General features: G+C 37.0%; 2 protein-coding genes across 3 annotated transcripts in view; both read right to left on the reverse strand.

Annotated features, from left to right (window-relative positions):
• Positions 1 to 446: 446 nt before the first annotated feature.
• LOC136266698 (papilin-like) lies at positions 447 to 18,098 on the reverse strand. Of its 2 annotated transcripts, XM_066061695.1 has the most exons (22): positions 17,971 to 18,098; positions 16,671 to 16,688; positions 16,276 to 16,308; positions 14,761 to 14,928; positions 14,093 to 14,134; positions 13,380 to 13,571; positions 12,607 to 12,645; positions 10,677 to 10,850; positions 10,130 to 10,303; positions 9,809 to 9,979; positions 9,193 to 9,360; positions 8,297 to 8,332; positions 4,639 to 4,830; positions 3,761 to 3,784; positions 3,609 to 3,638; positions 3,043 to 3,213; positions 2,785 to 2,949; positions 2,466 to 2,633; positions 2,230 to 2,416; positions 1,647 to 1,765; positions 1,447 to 1,598; positions 447 to 619 (listed from the first exon to the last, which is right to left on the reverse strand). In XM_066061695.1, the coding sequence occupies exons 1-22, from the start codon at positions 18,017 to 18,019 to the stop codon at positions 611 to 613; spliced, it is 2,481 nt and encodes an 826-aa protein (XP_065917767.1). In that variant the 5' UTR covers positions 18,020 to 18,098; the 3' UTR covers positions 447 to 610. The 2 variants fall into 2 exon arrangements, with proteins under 2 accessions (XP_065917767.1, XP_065917768.1); XM_066061696.1 differs by lacking the exon at positions 14,761 to 14,928.
• A 1,914-nt stretch (positions 18,099 to 20,012) lies between these two features.
• Positions 20,013 to 21,458, reverse strand: part of LOC136267459 (papilin-like) — a 36,924-nt gene continuing 35,478 nt past the window's right edge. Inside the window, exon 26 of the mRNA XM_066062621.1 lies at positions 20,013 to 20,252. Coding sequence (XP_065918693.1) covers positions 20,204 to 20,252 — 49 coding nt within the window. The 3' untranslated portion in view covers positions 20,013 to 20,203. The remainder of the gene's footprint in view (positions 20,253 to 21,458) is intronic.

Here is a 21,458-nt window from a genome sequence, read left to right on the forward strand (position 1 = left end):
TACATGTTGGCTGGTAGAATTGTGTTCAACCATAGTAGCTCAGTGGTGAGTCTTGAGGAGCATACAGGGGATACAATCACTTGCATTGGAATAATGCATACAAGATCAAGATACTCTAATATATAGAACAGTCTAGAAAATCCAAGCGTGTTATTTCCTAGGAGTATATTATGTGGGTTAGAAAGAATGTATAATGTAAATTTTAAAGTTTGCAAGTATATATTGCAGCTATTTTCTGTTATCCGATTACTTAAAATTTACATACTGTGATGTTTTCATTTTTCAATGCTGCTATTATTCTAGGTTGTTTTAATATGGTGAATGACAGACACTTGGTTGGATTAGAGAGATTGTGCAGGTGTTGGATTGGAGAAGTTCAACTGTAAGACTACAGGTGTAGGTGGTCTTGTTTCACTACTTTTATTTCTATAATCCCTTGAAATTCCTTATTTTGCCTGTAGCTATACTTGTTAAATAAAAAGAGAGAAAAGAATGCTTCTATCGGGGTACAAAAAACAACAAGCACACAATATACAGTACACAATGATGTCAAATAAACAACACATCTCTTCATTGTTTGTATTGCGAATACACTGGATTGCTGATTCCCTCAGATCGTCTAAAAAACAGTACAGTAATTGGTTACAATGTGCACATCCATAAATTCATGACACCAACTTATTCCCACAGAGAGCTATATGCCTACCTAAATTGCAGCGCATGGGAGTGCTAAAGTGCCGTGCTAGGTGATAACTACAGGGGCGTATGCAGGAATCTTGAAAAGGAGTGTGTTCACTACAGCTAAGTGACTGTTATATTTTTACATTACCTGACTGCTTTATTAGAGTTTCTCAATCTTTTCACCAAAATCAAAACAATGCTACAAGTGTTGTTATCATGTGAGGAATTATTACTCAACTGACATAAAATGTGTCCTGCTTCATGACAGATTCCAGATTCTGTAAACCCTAAGTTTCAGTTTCTCAGTATTTTAGTAGTGTGTGTAAACTTCAAAGGGTTTCCTGAACCTTGTGGAACCCGCCCTTGGTATGCTCCTGAACTACAATATAGCTCACACAGAGTGATTCTGCTATTCTGTGACAAGTTAGTTATCATTCAGTGATAACTAACTTATCAGGTTAAGCCACTCAGATTGGTCCGTGACATCATAACAACCATGAATGGTATTGTTTACCAGTGGAATAAATAGGATACAAAAACACTCCAGTACAGCACTTACACCCACTAAATCTTACAAAACCTTTACACAGTGGGACTACCATATAGCAAAAATATTTCAAGGGGCAATATTTTTTAGGTTGACCAATGTAAAAATAAATTTTTGTGGATTTGCTATTCAAGGATAAAATTTTCACTGTTAACCTCCAAAACCTTGAAAAAGTGAAACTTTTGTGCTAACAATAGCAATCTTACTGCGTTGCATACTTTGGAAGTGGATCCAGACTGTTTACTGATGTAGAACAATGCCATCACAACCACCAGTAGTACAATGATCAGTCCAACAACACATCCAACAATAATACCAGCTAATGCTCCAGTAGATAGTCCATCACTGTCACCAGAATCATCACTAGTTTCTGCAACAAAATGTGCCACATGTAGTTCTCATTGATCACTTAACATACCTACTACAGCACCACTAACAGAAGTATCAAAGTTATCTCTGTTGTCATTGATCAAGGCAGCTATAGTAGCTCCATCAACAATATCCTCCCTGCTGTATACTGCCACCGACAGTACAACGCTGTAGGGGAAACATACAATGTTTTAGTGTGTAACTCCTGGGGAATACAAACAATTACGTAGCATTTACGTTTAAAACCTTCCAATATTCAGACGCATAAAAACTACTTCTATGGGAGTAGTTAGTAAAATTAAGTAGCCAAATCTAACTAGAAACACAGGTAAGCATGTAGAAAATACACAGTTTATACTGTACCATGTTAACCTGAATTACGGCCAGTTCCATATTAACACCTAGCCCATTTTAGTTGTTGGGGGTATAGAGAATTACAATAGAAATTAATGCTGTGTTTAAATGACCGGGCTGTAATTTGAGGCAATATAGACAGGAACACTGTGACGGGAGAGGGAGCTAAGATGGTGTGTATATTTCAAACCCCTATAGCTTTTATAAATATATTTATAGCTATGTACATATGCAGGACTCAAGGATTGCACAGTACAGTAGCACACATAGCTGCTTACTCATCCTTATCATCATATGAAATGTCAATAACTCGAATAGCTGCATCTTCATATCCATTGTTAACAAGTACAGTTGTTAGTTCAGCTGCAAAATCAGTCACCATTGCTTCTAGGTCATCTCCAGTGAAACTGACAGTGATGACAATGACATTTCTCTTTGGCAAAACTGGAGTTGGAGTAGTGGATGCTGTAGATCAAAAGGTATCAAAATATTTACAAGTAAATAATACTCCTACCTGAACATGCCCTGCTACAGCTGTCAATATCACTGAACCTGTTTCGGTTACCACCGCATCCGCCATAGATAAACATCTCACATTCTCCAGTAGCTGCATTGTAAAAGTAGCTTGGGATAGAAGCTCGGCAGTTGCCTGGTTCAGCTTGAAGTCCACATATGTCAGTAGCTATTAACAATGAAATAGCATAATTATATAGTATTACAAAGTTTAAGATTCAGTGTAGTATATTATACACTATCATATGTGTGTATTATCTCTAGTAACCATTGAAGACATGTGTGAAGTTTTGCGATTCTTGTAAGCTTGTACAACTCACCACAAGCTTTTTGGCATTCAGTGGTAGTAGAAAATCTGTTTCCATTTCCTTGACAACCCCCATAGACAAACCGCTCGCACCTCTGAGAAGTTGCATTATAGAAAAAACTCGGAAAATTAGCCTCGCAGGGACCAGTCTCAGGATCTAGCTCACAAACATTAACACCTAAAAGCAAAACACATGCAAGATAGTTTATTGACATGCACAATATAGCATAACAAATATGCAAGAACATATTTAATCAATGGCAGCACTTACTTCGGCCACATGCTGCTTGGCAGTCTTCAATTGTACTGAATCTGTTCTCATTACCACCACATCCTCCATAGACAAACATTTCACACATTCGAGAGGTTGAATTGTAGAAATAACTTGGAAAGTAAGCTAAACATAGACCAGATTCAGGCTGGAGTCTGCAAATATCTATGCCTATAAAAAGAGAGTACATGTGTGCACAGTGTACACAACAGACAACACTTATTGCATGCAAATATCCTACCAGTGGAAAGGTTAGGTTAAAAGATAAGGAATTTATTACAAATCCACTATTTAATTCTTGTTACATACGTATGGTTATGGTTGGCAAACACCTTCTTAAACATGCAACTTTACAAATTAAATCAGCATGCATGGTTCCATAACTCTTAAACTTCATATTCCATATAGTATATTTTGCAGGACCGTAAATTTTCAATCCTTTACTACAAATGCTACATGCTATTCACAGGATTTATCTATTACTTATGTGCACCTGTAAGTACAGCTACCAGTAGTTGCAAAAGTACGTACTAGCGTATGTGTGAATTTTTTACTGAAAAACTTACTTGGAGTTGCAGTTGGCCGAACAGATGTTCCTGTAATACAATACAGTACTGTAGTTTAGATAAGTCATACATTAAACAGGTGAGTTAAGTGCACTAGTGCCAAAAAATGTATACAGCTAGCACAAATCAATAATCCCCATAAACAAACATACTTGTTGCTCCTGTGCTGGATGACTCTAAAAAGAGAGAATGAAACAGAGAGTTAATGGTAATAGTATAAATAATAATTACCATTATTCAACCTATTTTCAGCATTTAGTTGTCTTGTCAAAAATCCATTTTAGTAGTATAAAACTATGCATGTAATTAACGGAGTATCAATAGCTAATATCTTAGAAAGAAAAACAACTCTTGATCTTCCACACTACACTACAGTGCATTCATTGTACACAGATGCATTCACACACTACTGACGACACTAGAAAAACACACACTGCAGTACTGTGCTGAACGCAGGCACAGTTCTAAGGGGGTTTCACTGGTTTCCGGAAACCAGTCAGCTTTTTGAGATCGAAAAGTAGTTAAAACGCTTAATGAACTTTAAGCCTAAAACTACTTGGATAGTTTATTAGTAACTATTAGTGATCAAATTACTCTCTCCATCACAAAACAATCTGAAATGTTTCTTTTGTATCTTCAAGCGCATTACGTGCCTCTAAAAAATAATTATCGTTCTTGATTTCAAAACTTCTGAAAGTGCTGGGAAAAGGTATTAAATCTCTCTGTAAAGGCTTATAATGAGTAGATTCTACATTTTAGGGTGATCTTCACCCATATAGTTAACTAAATAAACTATATGGTAGGTTCTAATTGTATGGATCCCACCCCTACCCTAAAGTTGGCCTGGACACCAGTCAGCAGTTTTTCTAGAACTGCCCCTGACTGCACACACACGTGCGTGCACATGCACACACCCCACGCACACATGCATGCAGCCACACACACACACACGTACACATACACTTACTACTACCACTCAACAATTTACAGATACTGTATGTACAAGTATGTACAAATACATATAACTTACTTAATGGCTCACACTGTACAATTGGGGGACAAGGTGCTCTAAAACATATTACTTGCAACATTGTACATTGCTGATCACCACATCCTCCATTGTTCAGTAGACAAGATTGAGCACAATACTGTTCTCCAGTCTCAGGATATATGTAGCAGAATAAGTTCTCACCACAATTATTGTTAACTTGACATGGAGGATCTGTGTGGAGAAAAAAATCACGAAGAATGACACAGGAGTAAGCTGGCAGCTTAAGTACCATATGTGTGCATTGATAGACTGGGTATCATACTATACTATAAAACAAGGTGTCTCTATAGACTAATATGTACACACTGTACACACAGACATTAGTGTGATCTCTGTTATGATCCTTGAATCTTTTATTTAAACAATGAACGGAAAAAGGAAACAATATGAAGATTTGATCATTGACAGTCAGCAAAGTAGGCATGTGCATAATGATAAGTAAGCATCGTGAGACAGCTAGTTCTTCACTCCTTTCAGTCACTTTAATAGAATACAACTTTGTTTATACACAATCTCTACTTGAAACAGTCACATTATTGCACATTAAGATACAGCTAACATCCTACATTCGCTAGGCCTGCATACACTACCGCTTTATGACATGCATTAGAGCTATGCATAATTTGGGGATAAACGGGGTAGCCCAGGACACTGCCAGATGCTAGGTGCTAGATACACCTACATCTGCCCTAGTGAAGAAGTTAGCTGCTGTATTTATATTACTATAGCCAGTACTTAGTCACATCAAGCAGCCTGACTGCACTATGCCCTGGGTGCCCAAATTAACAATTTTACGAATTTGGTGAATGTTCTATTAGAGTCAGTGAATACGGTCATTATGGATTTTGGTACTATACAGAACATTTCAAGAATACTTAAAGGGACTAATAAAACTTCCTTTAATAATAAATAACATAATAGAAGTCAAATGTGTCAGACGCCAGTAGCGGTGTGAACATAGTTTACAATTGTAGGGATTTCATTAGCTAGATAAAGAGCCATCTAACCACTCAATATATCAAAGCAAATAAAGTGATTGCAAGTATATAACTGCTGCTGATATGAGCAAAATTATTTTACGTTACTCTAATAAAGCAGTCACCCATTTTTAGATTTATTTTGTTACAGCGCACAGCAAGCCTTCAAAGAAAAATTGTAGGCTTTGACATTTAGAGTATTATTAGCAGTACTGTATGGACTAATGAATTCACTGTAACTATGAATCTTGTTCAAGATAATAGTGGTGACATAGTCTAGACTAATTGACACTTATAACCATGTGAATATAATTTGTACTTGTATGGATTTCATTAGCTAGATAAACTACTAGTTGATCAATAAAGTTGTCTGCACACATCAATTAGCTCTCAGTACAACTATTTGTAATTTATGACAAAGCCATTTTAAAACTCTCTAATAGAATAGTCTTTCATTTTCAGGTATTATTATTATTATTAACACTTTATAGTGACCAGCACTGAAGGTATATTAAATAGTTTGTAATGAATGTATTATACCAAGTGCGCTAGCACGCATGATTGCATCAGTTGAGTGAGGGTGGATACCAGCGACAAGGCCGGAGGAGACGGTCCGGTTGGTCAGGCCTGAGCCGGACCAATAATCTGGAGTTGAACCAACTAGTTGACCAGTTCGAGCTATATTACTCTCATGCAATCTTTGGACGATCACATCTACATGTGGCTACGTACATTTTACAGATGTTATTGAAAATGCATGACACGAGTAGTTACCTAGTTTCTCAGCCTAACTAAAGCACAGTACTACAGAGCTTATGATAAGAATTCTCTGTTGTCCTGCCACAATGTCCTGACAAACCAAAATCGGCCGGACAATTGCCAAAATTGACTGGACATGAGATGAATGCCCAACATGTCTTCTGTAGCATAGCAAATAAACATTATAGTGGTAAGACATCACATGCCTTACTGCAGCTGTTATGTGGTTAAAGTACACCAGTGGGTTGGCAATGGTACATTTATGGTCACTCCCTTAGGTTGTAAGAATGTATACTATCTCCTGGCAACCAAGTGAATGTTATTGTTGATAGCATGCCAGCTCAGCCCTTAGGCTCCTTCTTTATGCTTTGATGGGACACTGTGTCCGGACAAATTGCATTATGGTCAGACATCTATGCAATTTGACCGGATTTTGTCCGGTGTCCGGACGTTATCATAAGCTCTGGTACTACACGTATAGTACCTCCAATTACCTTACAGTACAGCATAGCATTCGTATCGTTTTGTACAGAAATGATTGTGGGTTCTACGTACAGTATCACTTGTGCTGACAGTTGGCATTTATCACGTGTAAGGCAGGTGCCTTCTTTGATTCTAAACCAGCACACTTATATCACAATTCAATCTTCATAAAATAATCATTAGCATTCCTTGGCTTGTCTCTCTTGGCTTCTTTTACTGGGCGCGGAAGGGCCGGCAGTGACAAACCAGATGACTCATTCTGCGGCAAGAAGCTGTACACCGGTACCATACATTACATGGTGGCCATCTGGATGAGATGTTGAGTAGAAATCACTCCTCTTCAACTACCCACTCGTCCTGTCGAGATACTGAGCAAACTCAGTCTCACCCACATAGCGCCATTTTCGAATACTGATTGGTCTCGTGACTGTCCACCAGTATATTTACGTGATGATCCGTTCACTTCATGCAAACCAGTATAGTATATAGTATATTGTATTTTTGTAGCTGTGTAGCTTTTTATTGTAGCTGTGTGAATTCACTGTATAGTACTTGTATCCTAGCTAAAGGGGGCCATGCTGCATGGGTTCCCTGTGAAATTTGGGGGGAAAGTTGCAAGTTGCTAGCTAGTTTACTTTAAAATTTAGCATCAATTTTAAATTTTAAGGCATTTTCAAGCCTTTAATTGTAAAAATTCTGCAGCTCCTGGGGGTTGCACCCCCAGACCCCCCTTGAACTTCTTATTGCTAGCTAGCTATAAGTAAATGAACCATACAGCAAGTTTCATGCTGTGTCCCCTGTATGTCAGGTCTACAATTATAGATAGTACAGAAAGTCTGCAGAACAACAGATAGGCTTGAGCATATTTATATAGCTAGCTAGCAGTGAAATATCACTAAAATTGCATATCTGAGTGTCTAATTTTCAAAAATTTCCTGTGGGGGTATGCCCCCCCTAGAATGCTTGTGCTTCGCACTTCGCAGAGTGTGCTTTGCACACTGTGCAACAGCTCCTCTCTCATTGGCATGTATATAGTAGCAATTTCAACATTATAGTCAATGGCCTGACCAACTCAATTTTCCCTCCTCCGGCCTTGAGCGATTATCCAAGGGTGGGTGGGTGGGTGGGTGACTGTTTGCAACAGCTTCAATCTTTATGACTGACTTCAGTATAAGCAATTCCAAATAGCGCCCTTTTTGCCACGAGTAGAGATTGCGTGATCACCGTTTGTACGTGCAACGGTATTGGTTATTAACAACCAGTTTTATAAACTGGGATTCAATACTAACTAACTATACCACAGGCTCCCTTGTCTGTTAACCTTATTTACAGTGGTAAATTGCATATAACAGGGATTTGAATAATGTTATGGTGTCTTCTGTATGAGTATAACAACAAATTACAGAAGTTTGACATACCTGTGATACCAGTGGGACTTGGCCGGACAGTGGTACCTTGAAATGAAAAACAATAAAATTATAACACAACAATAACACAACACACAGATACACAGAAATTGCAAGCTATGTGAGTTCTGAGTGGAAACCTGGCATGTTCACAAAACTTTATTTTGCTTATATAATGCATTGAAATAACTGTATGCTACAGATCACAGCATAATTTAACAACTTCAGTATGCACTGAAACAAGGCTTGAATTATACAAACCTGTAGGGTACACAATACATATGTATTTGTATGTATGTATCTGCCAGCTTTATGAAGAGTAAGACCCATACACACTAAAGGGCATACACTTGTCTACAGTGGATAGAAATTATGTTTACGATTTGATGCTGTTGTTGAATTTTAACAATCTTTGCTCTCATGAATCTACTTATGTATATAGGAAAAGCACTATGCACCTTAATGGATTCATGGGTTATAGCGTGCACTCTGAGTCAAGTCCTGCCTAGTATGTAGTCTTTTACAGTGGTTAATTATACTTTACTGCTTGTGTTACGTGCTGCTACTGTACGGATTGAACTTCCACTGTTTATTGTTATAACTCAAAGACATAAGAAAGGTGTAAATTAATGTACAATATCTTTCATCCTATTCTGCAATTTTATTGATTTCTTAATCTTGGTTGGTCACAAATGGTAATAAAACCAAATAAAAGGGAATCACAAATCCGTTCAGAAATCTGCTGAGTCTAGTGAATGGATACACCTCTCGTATTGGTGGCTCTGACCAAGTTTCAGAAACTATTCTGTTTCTGCATTAAAAGCTGCTGTAGCCATAGCACATAACAGCATGTATGTATACGACGCAAGGAATAACAAATGCAAGTTATCAACAGTCCAACACCTCACCTGGTTCACAGGCTGCTCTACATTCTTCTACAGTTGTGAATCTGTTGCTATTTCCTCCACAGCCTCCCCAGATAAACCTCTCACATCTTTGTGAAGTGCGGTTGTAAAAGTATCTTCGAATAGCAGCATCACAGTCTCCAACAAGTGGTGGCAGACCACACACGTCAGCTACACAAATCATCAAAATACAGTTAATATGATGTGGACTACAACAAGAAGGAAGTATGTAATACCAACAAGTAGTTTAGAAACATATGCACATTACATATACAATACCAGGAGCTCATAAGCTCTACAAGGATTTCATGGCATATACTACACATGATATGATCTGCAGACAAAGTTGCAGTAACATACATCTTTTGTATTAGAAAAAAATAGGGCCGCATAAACTCTTCATTTATACATCTGACATTATAAGCAACTAAAAATGCATAGTAATTTAGGTGGTCAATTTAGGATTCTTATTTAGGTATTTATGTACGTATACTGTATGTCTGTTTATAGGTGATTGTAATGGTCCATCATAAATAGCAGCACAACAGTAAATGTACAGTGTACATGCATTTGATAATCCTACATTTGCCATACTATTCTGTTAATGTAGATAACTTACGGCATTCAGTCACGTTGATGCAGCGGCTGCCATCAGGACTGACCACTTGTCCATCAGGACACACACATAATGATGCATCACACAGGAAGGGTGGATTACGATTATCACATGTTGCATCAACAGCATGACAACCACCGACGCTGTAATACTGTCCTCTTATTGGACATGAGACTGCAAAAAAACAGTACACAGGTGTAATATGTATATACAGTAGTAAGCATTAAATATAGTATCTATTTCATGAATTATAGTGTGTGCTGACAACTCTATGCAATACTGTATTGGATTCACAACTAAATATGTATGTACATATCTGCTTACCACAAGTAGCTGCATCAACACATTGGTTAGTTTCTTGGTTGAGCACTTGACCAAACAAGCACTCACATCTTGACACATTACACAGAAGCCCAGGACTGGGATTATTACATGTTGCATTATGAGGATGGCAAAATTCACCAGTGATGTATGTCTGCCCTCTTGCCGGGCACACAGCTATGTAAAAGTGCAGCACAATATTAAATGTTATTGACATTGTACGCACTATTTAGTTGTTCTAACGGGCACTCCAAAACACTTACATACATCACAATTGTGAATCATACTCTAATTGAGCAGACACCATTTAGAAAGCTTAAATGTCTAGATTGATTTCCTGCTAGTTTGAAGTAAAGTTGGGCCTTGGCATCTAGATCTGAAGTAAAATATCAGCTATTTACAGGACCAAGTCTTTTAAGGAGAACCTCTCAAAAAAAATGAGACTACACAGAACGTGCCAGTGTGATTTATACTAGTACATATGTATACAACATGTATGCAAAACACTCTATTATTTAGAACGGGTCAACTATGTATAATAACAACTTACGACACTCTGCCACATTAATGCAGCGGTTGGCATCAGGGCTGATCACTTGTCCATCAGGACACACACAAGTGAAGGCATCACATAGTAATGGTGGATTAGGATCATCACATGTAGCACCAACAGGAAGACAACCACCACCAGAACTATAGTATTGTCCTCTTATAGGACATGAAGCTGTAAATAATAAGACACCAAATATATGTATACGGGCTGTACAAGTACAAAAACACAAAGATTCCATCTGTACCTGCTTTAGTTATAATGTGCAATTGCTATAAACAATTCACCTTGAAACTGAGGTATTCAGGTGTGAAATGAAGTGTATGCAGATTATGTGTATCGTACTGTAGATGTTGTTGGTACACAAGTGGTACAAGAGATTGTGGTGGCTTAGCTGTCCATGGCATAAACCACATTTACAAGGGATATAATTTTTTAAACATGTGTGGCGATGAACATTTTTGTAGTTTAACTTGGATGGATACTGTATAACAACAAAAAATTTAATAAGACTAATACTTTTGGCAACTACTGCTAAAAATTTGCAGTTGGTGAGATTTTAATTTGGGAAAATACTCACTGTCCTATAATTTACTGACAGATTGATTGGCAGTTATATGCATTGATCTGACAAAAGGACAATGCATGCTGCACCATCCTTCTTGTAATAAAATGTCTGCTTTGTGGATTAAGTCATGATTTCTTTCATGAGCCACACCCACTTACTGGGATATGTGTTACTGTCCGTATGTTATTGTTTGTAAGCATATTATGAAGTTTCGTCTATGCAGTCTGTGTGAATCCATGTCTATCGCTGTTTGCAAGCTTATGTGGAGCCATGCCCACTAATCAAGTTTGAGTTGTAGGCAGGTCTTGCAGCAGGCAGCTTCTGTCATGAGCCACACCCATTTACATACATGCAGTATCACAAGTACTGAACATGTTACAAAAATAATAATGGTAAATTTTTAGATTTGCCAATTCATCAAATTCAGTTCTTTACCAAAGTTTGTTGTTACATTGTATATGATAATTACTTCAAAGCTCCAAATACCATGGTGTCTCCATTATCAAAACACTTGTTTAACAATTCGATCACAAAGTGTTTACGATAAATAAAGTTATACACAAAACTCTGTAAATAGCTCAAACAGAATGTACATCAGATAGCAAAACTTTCTAATTGAATAGTCATTCTCATATGGGGGTTTTGGTTTATCATGATTGAGGATCATACTCTACTGTATTATGTAGAACGAAGGAAATGCTATATCACAATCATCTAAGTCTTCTTAAAATGGTACACAAAAGGAGAACATATGTTCTCCACTCTACAGTTTGTGTTAATGTAACCTTAACATGATAAGAAATTTTTGTTGTCCTGCCACAATTCCTGACAAACCAGAATTGACTGGACAGTTGCCTAACTTGACTGAACATGTGGAAGATTAGCCTGCTCATGTTGATAACTTATATACTGCCTAATAGTAAATGGACAGGATATTAGTGAAGCATTCACTGGTTTGTATATTTGTGACCAAATTTGACAAAACAAGCTTCCACACACATCCACTTTTATGACTTTGAAGCATCATAACTCAATGTAGGAGTATACCATTATTTTCAGACGTTGCCCTAGTATTATATGATGCTATGGAAGAATTGTGTGAAATTGTTAGGTCAATAGCTTACTGACTACTCTAGTTACAGTTAAAGTCAGAAAATTAGATGTGTGTGGAAAGCTTTGTTTTGCCACATTCGGTCACGTATAGTGCTTTTTTAAATAGCAATTCTTTGAGTTAAGTGCTACCAGATCGACTGCATATCAAGGAAAAATGAGTGCTCAGATGAATGTAAAGAGACAATAACACATATAACAAAAATTGAATAACACTAGCTATACTGTATAATATACACATGTTAAACTAACGTGTTGGCGTTGGAGCAATGCTATATGAAGAAGTTGTTCCTTTGAAACAGAGATGATACACATTATAACTATGCACAACTAAAAGGTGACACATAAGTACGTGCCACAGAATTAATGCTATATAGAACACACAGAGGTTATGTAACTACATACCTAACAATGGGAGTATACGTACTGTACATTTAAATTATGTAAATGCTTAGGTATAAATTGGGAGTCTAATACAGCATGTAATCCTACACCCATGCATGGTTAGGGATACACTGCACAAAGCACAACTGAGTATAACACATGTAGCTCTGCAGAATCTGCATGGACAGTTGCATAATTTAGATGTTAGGTAAATGGAAATGAAAGCAATTAGTTTAGGTACTGTATAGGTTTAAAAAATTAAGCTGCATTTTAATGTAAATGAAATATGTACGATTCTTCCATGTACGTAGTAACCATAGTTTTCTGAGGTTCATGTACTGTACCAGTCAAACACAATGTCATCTTGCAAGAGTGTGAGCAATTTAAAAACTTGCTAACTAAAGGGTGTGACACCCGTTTCGCTCATGAGTATTCATAAACGGGATAAATACTGATGAGCAAAGGGTGTACTATGCCCTATAATTAGCAAGTTTTTTGATTGGTTGCACTCTTGCGAGATGACGTTGCATTTGAGCGGTACCGTATACAATAGGGCTGACTAGAGGCTGGGGTGGGGAGAAGAGTAGAATTATCTTAAAACATATATGGTGTATAAACTGACTGATGTCCTTTGTACTTACTGGGTTGCTGGCACTCCACAGCTGGGGGACAAGGATCTCTGATACACTGTACAACAACCATCACACACTCCATTGCCCCACATCCTCCATTGTTCAGTTTACACGATGGAGCACAGTATTGTTCTCCAGTGGCAGAATACACATAACAGTGTGAGTAGTTGTTGTTACAAATGTTCACTTCACAGAAATCATCTAGGGAATAAACAATATATACTTAGTACAAAAAAATAATCACTGCAAGTAAATAGAGATAACTTACGTATCTACTACAAAGAAAACATGTTCCATTGACCCAGCATAAGCTACTCCATATACATACGATCTTAATGATAGATACATCAGCAATTTGTGTGCATTGCTTCATGATCATTAATAAATGGCTAAATGCACCAGTAGCAAAAATATGTAATATTAAAATAAAGTTCTGGACATTACAGCTGTGTTACATTTTGTCAAGACTACATTTCATGATAAAAAACCTACACTACCAGTATATGAGAATGGTTGATACATATAAGTACGTTATTACTTAATATGTACATTGCTATGTTTAATCCTAAATTTTACATATATGCAAAATATTGAGCACACAACTAAAAACGAAAACCAAGTGAAAAATATTTGGAGCACACATAATCACAGGCACAACTATGGTGTGATTCAAACTTAAGTACAACAGACAGAGACAGACAGACAGACAGACAGACACGTACCAGTTATTTCAGTAGGAGATGGTTGGACAGCACTAGTAGTACCTTCAGTGAACAAAAAAACAATCAAATCAATAACACAAAGATAGTATTACAGTGTAGAGCATGCAATGTGATGCATTTGAACATGAACCATGTACAGTATGATGCTACATCAACCTAGTACAATTTTCTTTGCTAGGATACAAAAAACATCTGCACGTCATTCTGAAGAGCTGGTTATTTACAGTATGTAACTGGGGGGATTGGATGAGCCCACATTATACATTATGCAATGCACCAAAGCAAATTGAATGCTTAAGTATTTCATGTGTACCAAAAGTTACTGTACAAACTGTTGATGAAGAGGTTTAATAGATATTCGAGCTACAGGTATACTGTATTTATACTTTAAATGGTGTGATTTTTGTGAAGAATAACAAAATACAGTATAATTATAAAGAAACCAGTGTTCCAAAATGAAGACACATTAATTTGCCACTAATAATCCCCTAAACACAACCACAACATTGTTCATGCTAGATAGTAGAAGAATCCATTTATTTGGACCTTACTTAATTCCTTTACCAGTTAACATAGTCTTACCCCCATCCATATTTATAAGTACCCTATGCGGCTTGTAGGAACAATGTACAGACAATTTGGCTGCTATATTCCTCTCTGTTCTGTACCTGATCCACAAGTGTTCTCACACTCTTCTCTGGTCATGAAATTGTTCTCGTTTCCTCCACAACCTCCATAGGTAAATGTTTCACATCTTTGAGCAGTGCGGTTGTAAAAAACCCGATGGAAAGCCGCATTACACAGCCCAGTGACTGGTGGTAGGCCACAAATATCAGCTGTATGCAATAATAGTATCAGACATTAACATGCAGTAGAATCTAACAATCCAATGATAGATAAAAGAAACCAAATCCATGTATACTCGTCACATACAGGTATGTCCGTCTTACCAGTATTTGCTACCCATCAATGTACACACTGATAGCTAGGAAATGTACACATGTAATAGTTGTAACATGAACACGAGGGATTTGCCTGATCTGCATGCCCAAAGCCTGAGGGCTGTGGGCATACGTACATATCAGGCAAATCCCCAGTGTCCTTGTTACAGCTAATATATAACACTTCCGTTTCAGGCTAATAGTCTGCGCAGGGTGCATATTCACCCATCGAGTGTAACCACTGTTTTTTTAATATATACATGCTTAAAAGATTTGATTATGGCTAGGCAGCATGTGGTGTTGTTTTGGTATAATGAACAGACAAGTCCCAAGGATATAAATCTTGAGGAAGTTACAAGTGTTTTAATGTTATTGCATCGTTTAAAGACTAATTGCAATGTATACTAAAGGCCTAAGGGGTAAGCTTTGTTGTAAAGTGGTATAAGGGGGCATCTCCAAACTGATTTTGATACACTTAACATCACTATGACGTTGGGGGGGGGTCATTCCACGACATTATTGATTATATTTAATGCAGCTATAATGTAAACAACTAGGAATAGTAATTACTGTAAGTAACCAAGCAGCAGTACTGTTTGTAGACTATGTATTCAAGCAAAGAATACTGTTTTGTGCTTCTACTGACAATACATTAGTTTCCTAGTGTGATGTTAAGAGTTGGGAGGGTCCGAAGTTAGCATCATAATGATGTTAAGCACACCAAATCAGTTTGAAGATGTTCCCTAAACTCATGTTACACATCTGTAATGTGGGTGTGGTCCATATTTGAAAACGTGCTGAAATGCTTGTGAATGTGCTATAAGACCATCAGCTGGCTAACATTTCCCAACTTGTAAAATTGCAAGGATACCAAAACTCCTTCATCTGAGTGCTTCTTGTGGCAAGATTCCAATAGCAACATGAGCATTAACTTAATCCGGTAATCGATTTCGGTCTAGGCATTTATAAAACAAACACAGGGCGGTATCGCTACCGGCTATGCTTGCTTTGATGAAAGTGGCTTCCCTTTTGAGGTGCAACCAATTTCCCAGGATACATCTTTGGTGTACATTTAGTTGTATCCCTTTAAAGAGGTATACATAGCAAATGTATCTTCTGCAATTCCTTTGATCTGAGGTGTGTAAGTGATAATTATGTGCTATAATGTTTATTGACCCACAGCTACCACAACAAACACAAAATCATGTGGTATTTAAAAACACAAGTATTGGACTTACGTACCTGGTGCTGGAGTCTGAGAAACTGAACTGGTAGCTAAAAATAAACAATAAAACCATTGGTATGTACGCACAATGCATGCTAAACATTTTAATGAACAGCAACATAATATAATTATGATAAAGCCCTAGCATGAATACACAATAATGAAGAATATTTTTCATAGTGTGGGTTGGAAACTGCTATAATTCAAAGTACTACTTGTTGAAAAGTATATACTGTATAAGAAATACAACTAACCAGCCATTGCAGTTTTTTATACAACAGTTTCAGTAATTATTTTAAAATTAAAATTGTAAACAGTGTAAAATGCCTATAATTACACAGAAACAGTATTGGTGGATACTGTCATATTTATGTGTCCCAAACACATTAAAGGTGTTACAATATTAACTTACCATCTGCTGGACCAGCCACTGTAGTAGTGAACAAAAGTCAATAATCACAGCACAATAAAAGTTATAGTAAAAAATACACATGCCAAATTAAATGAAAGAAAGACATATTCTAAAGCATGCTTGGAAAGCAGCTATGGTTGGTACATGGACAGAAATTACATAAACCCGACAGGCCATCTATATAGCTAGTAGCCGATTCTTACAACATGCATCACCTTAAACTGCACATCAATCTTAGATAATACAGTCACTGCATTGAGCAAACAGTAAACAACACTATAGCAGAGCATTTTACAGTAAGGTAACCGAATGTCACCACAGCTTGCTGCATCATTAAAATTAATATTGCATGCAAATTACATACAAACCACATAGTTCCAAATTGGAATACTGATACTTGGGAGTGGCAGCTTACAAGTTCAAGGATTAGTTTTTACAAAGGAGAATTATGGATTTTGACACGCATGTCTCTACATTATCATCTGGTAATCCTATGACATGAGGCCAGGCTAACTTGATTGTTTGTTTCTCATCCACATCTATTGCACTTTACTGATTATAATATAGCAGAATTTTATGAAACATGAGACGGTGAGTAATGTGAGAAATCATTGCTTAACGTGGACGGTTCATAAGAAAAGTTACAGAATAGTAAAATCTAGACAACAAATTTTTCTGAGGTCACACACGCATGCAGCCCCGCCCCTACATTTTACTATGCAAACACTATCAAGACAGTTATCAGTTACAATTCCTTTCACTGGTGATATCATGTGATAAACAACCAATCAGATACTTTGCTAGAATTTGAAAAAGTATTGTTGGTTGGTTTTCATTTGAGTCCCATTCAGAATTTTCATATCACTGACAACTGACATGCAAAACATTGTAGCTTCTCATCCCAGCCGCATTTCTTTATCGCACCATGGAGTTTTTACCACTGGTGGATGAGTGCAGCCAGCATGCACCTTTTGTACTTAGCTAAAGCAGTTGCATTCTGAGCCACCCATAGCTATACTATATGCGGACTGGAGAATAATAATCATGAAAATCTAATAATTTGCAGTCTGTGCTGGTTAATTTAGACCAGGCGTTTGATGCTAGAACCCCAGGTTAGTATGCTAGGAGGTTGTCATCAACACATACGTACGTTGTGCAGATGTAGCTATAGACACACCCCTGCATGTCTACAGCGCGTACCGTGTCATTAGGATCTGTACACTTTCAGTTATATGAGCCGATATATCAGTAGCCATTTATTGTGCACGTGTTTGTTAATGTGTACAGACGCAACACTTACAAGCTCCTTGGAAGAATAGTAAACAGATCGCGATCATCAAAGTAATCATGATCGATGTCGTCACGCTTTCGAAGGAACACAAAAAATGGCTTCTAATTGACAAAGAAAAGCGGAGGAATGTCCGTGGTTTATAAAAGAATGGCGGTATTTTGAGACATGACGTGACCATATTAGCATTATGCTGCATCTATTTTTAGAATCGCGTGTGTTTAACTCGTTCATTCAGTTGAGTGGGGTATATTATCTATGGTAACAGTAAGCGTTCTCGGAAAAGAATTGAAGTAACTATCCCGCAGTGATTTGCTATTTTTACCAACACGGCATGTAATGGGCTGTGGCTAGCAGACTGATAGCCTTTTTTTGTCAATGAAATTAACCAATGAAATTTAAACAGCATAATATCCGGCAGTATTTGAATTTCACGAAGAGTAATTTTCATTGGCTGTATCTGTTGCACATGCATGCGTAATACGATCGTTTCAATAGTATCAAGCAATCTCAATATCTCTGTATTCTACCCCTTTGCAATTGTCTGCACATGCACTTACTTTATGAAGACTATAGCAGGGGCGGATCTAGGATTTATAAAAGGGGGGGGGGCTAACTCAAGGTACTAATCTCTTGGGTAGAGGTAGCGAAGCACACTTCCCAGCATGCGAAGCATGCTGGAACTAGGGGGGTCTGGGGGCATGCCCCCCCCAGGAAAATTTTGAAAAATAGATGCTAAAACACTGCAATTTGGAGACATTTCCACATAAAATTCATAATGTTTTCTGCCTGTAGATATTTTATATACTGCCTTTAGATTATAGGTATGGCTCTCTGAAGCATTTTGCTAATGGAAAAGTTTGGGTAGGTACAGACAACCAAGTACATGATGCACCCCTCTCACAATTGCACAACACTGAATAGGTGCATGTTAGAATAATAATGTTGAAAGTGGAAAATTTTGAAATTTGAACAATTCAAGATTGAATCTGAGAGCATTTTCAATGGAAATTGTGAACCTGAATTAAGTATTGTCATACATATTAACTACACAAGTAGATGAATGAAGCCCTTTAAACAGACCAATTCACTTCATTGCATGTATAGGTGCAGGCAGATTTGGAAAAATTCCATAACAGAACCAACTACATGTTTCCAGTGAATGTTCTATTAGAGTAGTTAGCTGACTGCTTTATTGTAAACCTCCAATGCTGATCCGGGTCCTTGTTGCATAAATTTTAGCATAAATCCACTGATAATACGTTGGAAAGACGTTTATAAGGTGGTTTTATGAGTATTTGTATTATTAGTGATCATATAATTATGCTAAGACAAAATTTCATTATAATACTCAGCATATTGATCAAGTAAAGTCTAAATATGAAGGGGGGGGGGGGGGCTTCAGCCCCCAAAGCCCCCCCCCCCTGGATCCGCCCCTGTATAGTATAAGTGCTATAATAATTATGTGAAAGATGATATATCTGGCTACATGCTATGCATATAGCTAAATGAAAATTAACATATAAAAAAGGTATGCATATTTTGAGTAGTCCATGTCTGTTCTTTCTACTATATACCTTCTGCATGGTGTGTACTTCTGAATCATGATCAGTATTTTGTTTAAGGTTTGTTGGTGACCACAAGCCAAACCCTAAACAAACATGATGATTGGGACACTAGCCCACTTGCAATTTTTTGATTAATAACGGCTTTGACTTGGGCATTGATTATACACAAGTGCAACTTATAATTAACTATAGATAAAATAACTATAGGGTGACAAATATCGGCTAAGCCTAAAAAGTGAGAATCAGTACAACTTTAGTGCTAATTATAAGTTACAATATAGATGGCATAGTAAGTGTACATGTGAAGCAGTAACTTGAGAGATAATTTTCAGTCAACTTCCACTGTATTTCACTTCTCTTTGTTAAACCCCAAGGCTTTGTGTATGTAATTACGTACTGTGAAATTATCATTAATAACCTCAACAGCATTGCATTTCATACATGAATCCTTTGTTTGTGGCGCTTTATAGTAATACTATCAAAATCTTTCAGGTTCATCTTTATCCAGGACTATACACACTCTATTGTATTATTACATATGACACAAATAGAGAAAGCATATATTATACAGATGCCATTATACAGGGAAATATTTGCAAAAAATAAGTCATAAACACACTATAATACAAACACATACACATTGCTGTTGTTATGTGTCAGGTAAACATCACATCTCTTCATTGTTTGTGATCAATGTACACTGGATTGTTGAATCCTTCAGATCCACTAACAAAATAGAACAATACATATGTTAGGCTGCGCAACATAAGTTTCTGGTCCTACCAACTCCCCAGATTGACCAGGTGAGTAGCAGGCGGAAGCCAATAATGCTTTGAAAATAGCCTATTATGCTTTTGAGCAGTGTTCAAATATCTTATGTTCAAAATTATGCTTTCAAAATCATGGTTATGCTCAAGAGCTGACTGTTTTATTAGAATTTCCTGACTGCCTTATTAGAGCAAGTGACTGCTCTATTAGAGTATCTTGATCTTATTTCTACAGTGTGAAAACAACAGTAAAACTGATGACCTTAAATTCATTTTGATACAATGAGTTTGCTTGAATTATACAAATGCCCATATGATTTGCACAAGCCAGGCTCCTTTTTATTATTGTTTTAAAGATTTTTGATGTGGTGTTCTTTGAATTATAGACATGTTGCAATCTAGGGTGTGGCACACCATAAAACACGTGTGCACAATAAGACACCACTTTTGAGGGCAAAAAATGTATGTGCTCTATTCTTGGAATTTTTTATAATGTTATTGTGAAGGAATCGTACTGAAAGATTATAGTGTTGGTATTATAAAGTGAGTTAGTAGGTAAAAGTACATAACATACTTATGCCATGGCAAGTTATTCTGCTTAGGAAGGTTTTTGCAATAGAATGCTCGATACTTCCCCTCACTGTTCCTGTAAAACATTGTGAAATCTGAAGCTGTAACAACTTTTGGTCAGACCACGACTTAAGATCGCAACATTTCTAATAGGGGCAAACATATGAAGTTAGCGATTCTTAAGAGTGTCTACAAGACATAAAACCTTTCCAATAATAAATTTCATTCTCTGGTGATTGCACAGTTCATTCAGCCAAAAAAAATGACCAGGCAGGGAACCAGAAACATGTTCTGTGGACTTATACTGTTTACAATAAGCCCTCATTTTCATAATTCATGGATTAATGAACTTTGAACCTCTCTTAAAAGGACCCTTATAGATGAGGTCCCTACATGCATTTACCAATGTAAGTTTACCTCTGAAAAAGGATTGCCTTCTCACAACAGAATCAATTAACTGGTCCCAAAAGAGGCTAGTTACAAGCCCTCAATAATGTACGATATTAATGGACTTTAAAGCTTTCAGCTTTGTGTATTACATAAATGAATGAGCTCACCTGAACACTTACTTTCTTTTATTGGTTTAGTTTAATGT

The sequence above is a fragment of the Dysidea avara genome, chromosome 9, assembly GCF_963678975.1.
Source record: "Dysidea avara chromosome 9, odDysAvar1.4, whole genome shotgun sequence".
NCBI lineage: Eukaryota > Metazoa > Porifera > Demospongiae > Dictyoceratida > Dysideidae > Dysidea > Dysidea avara.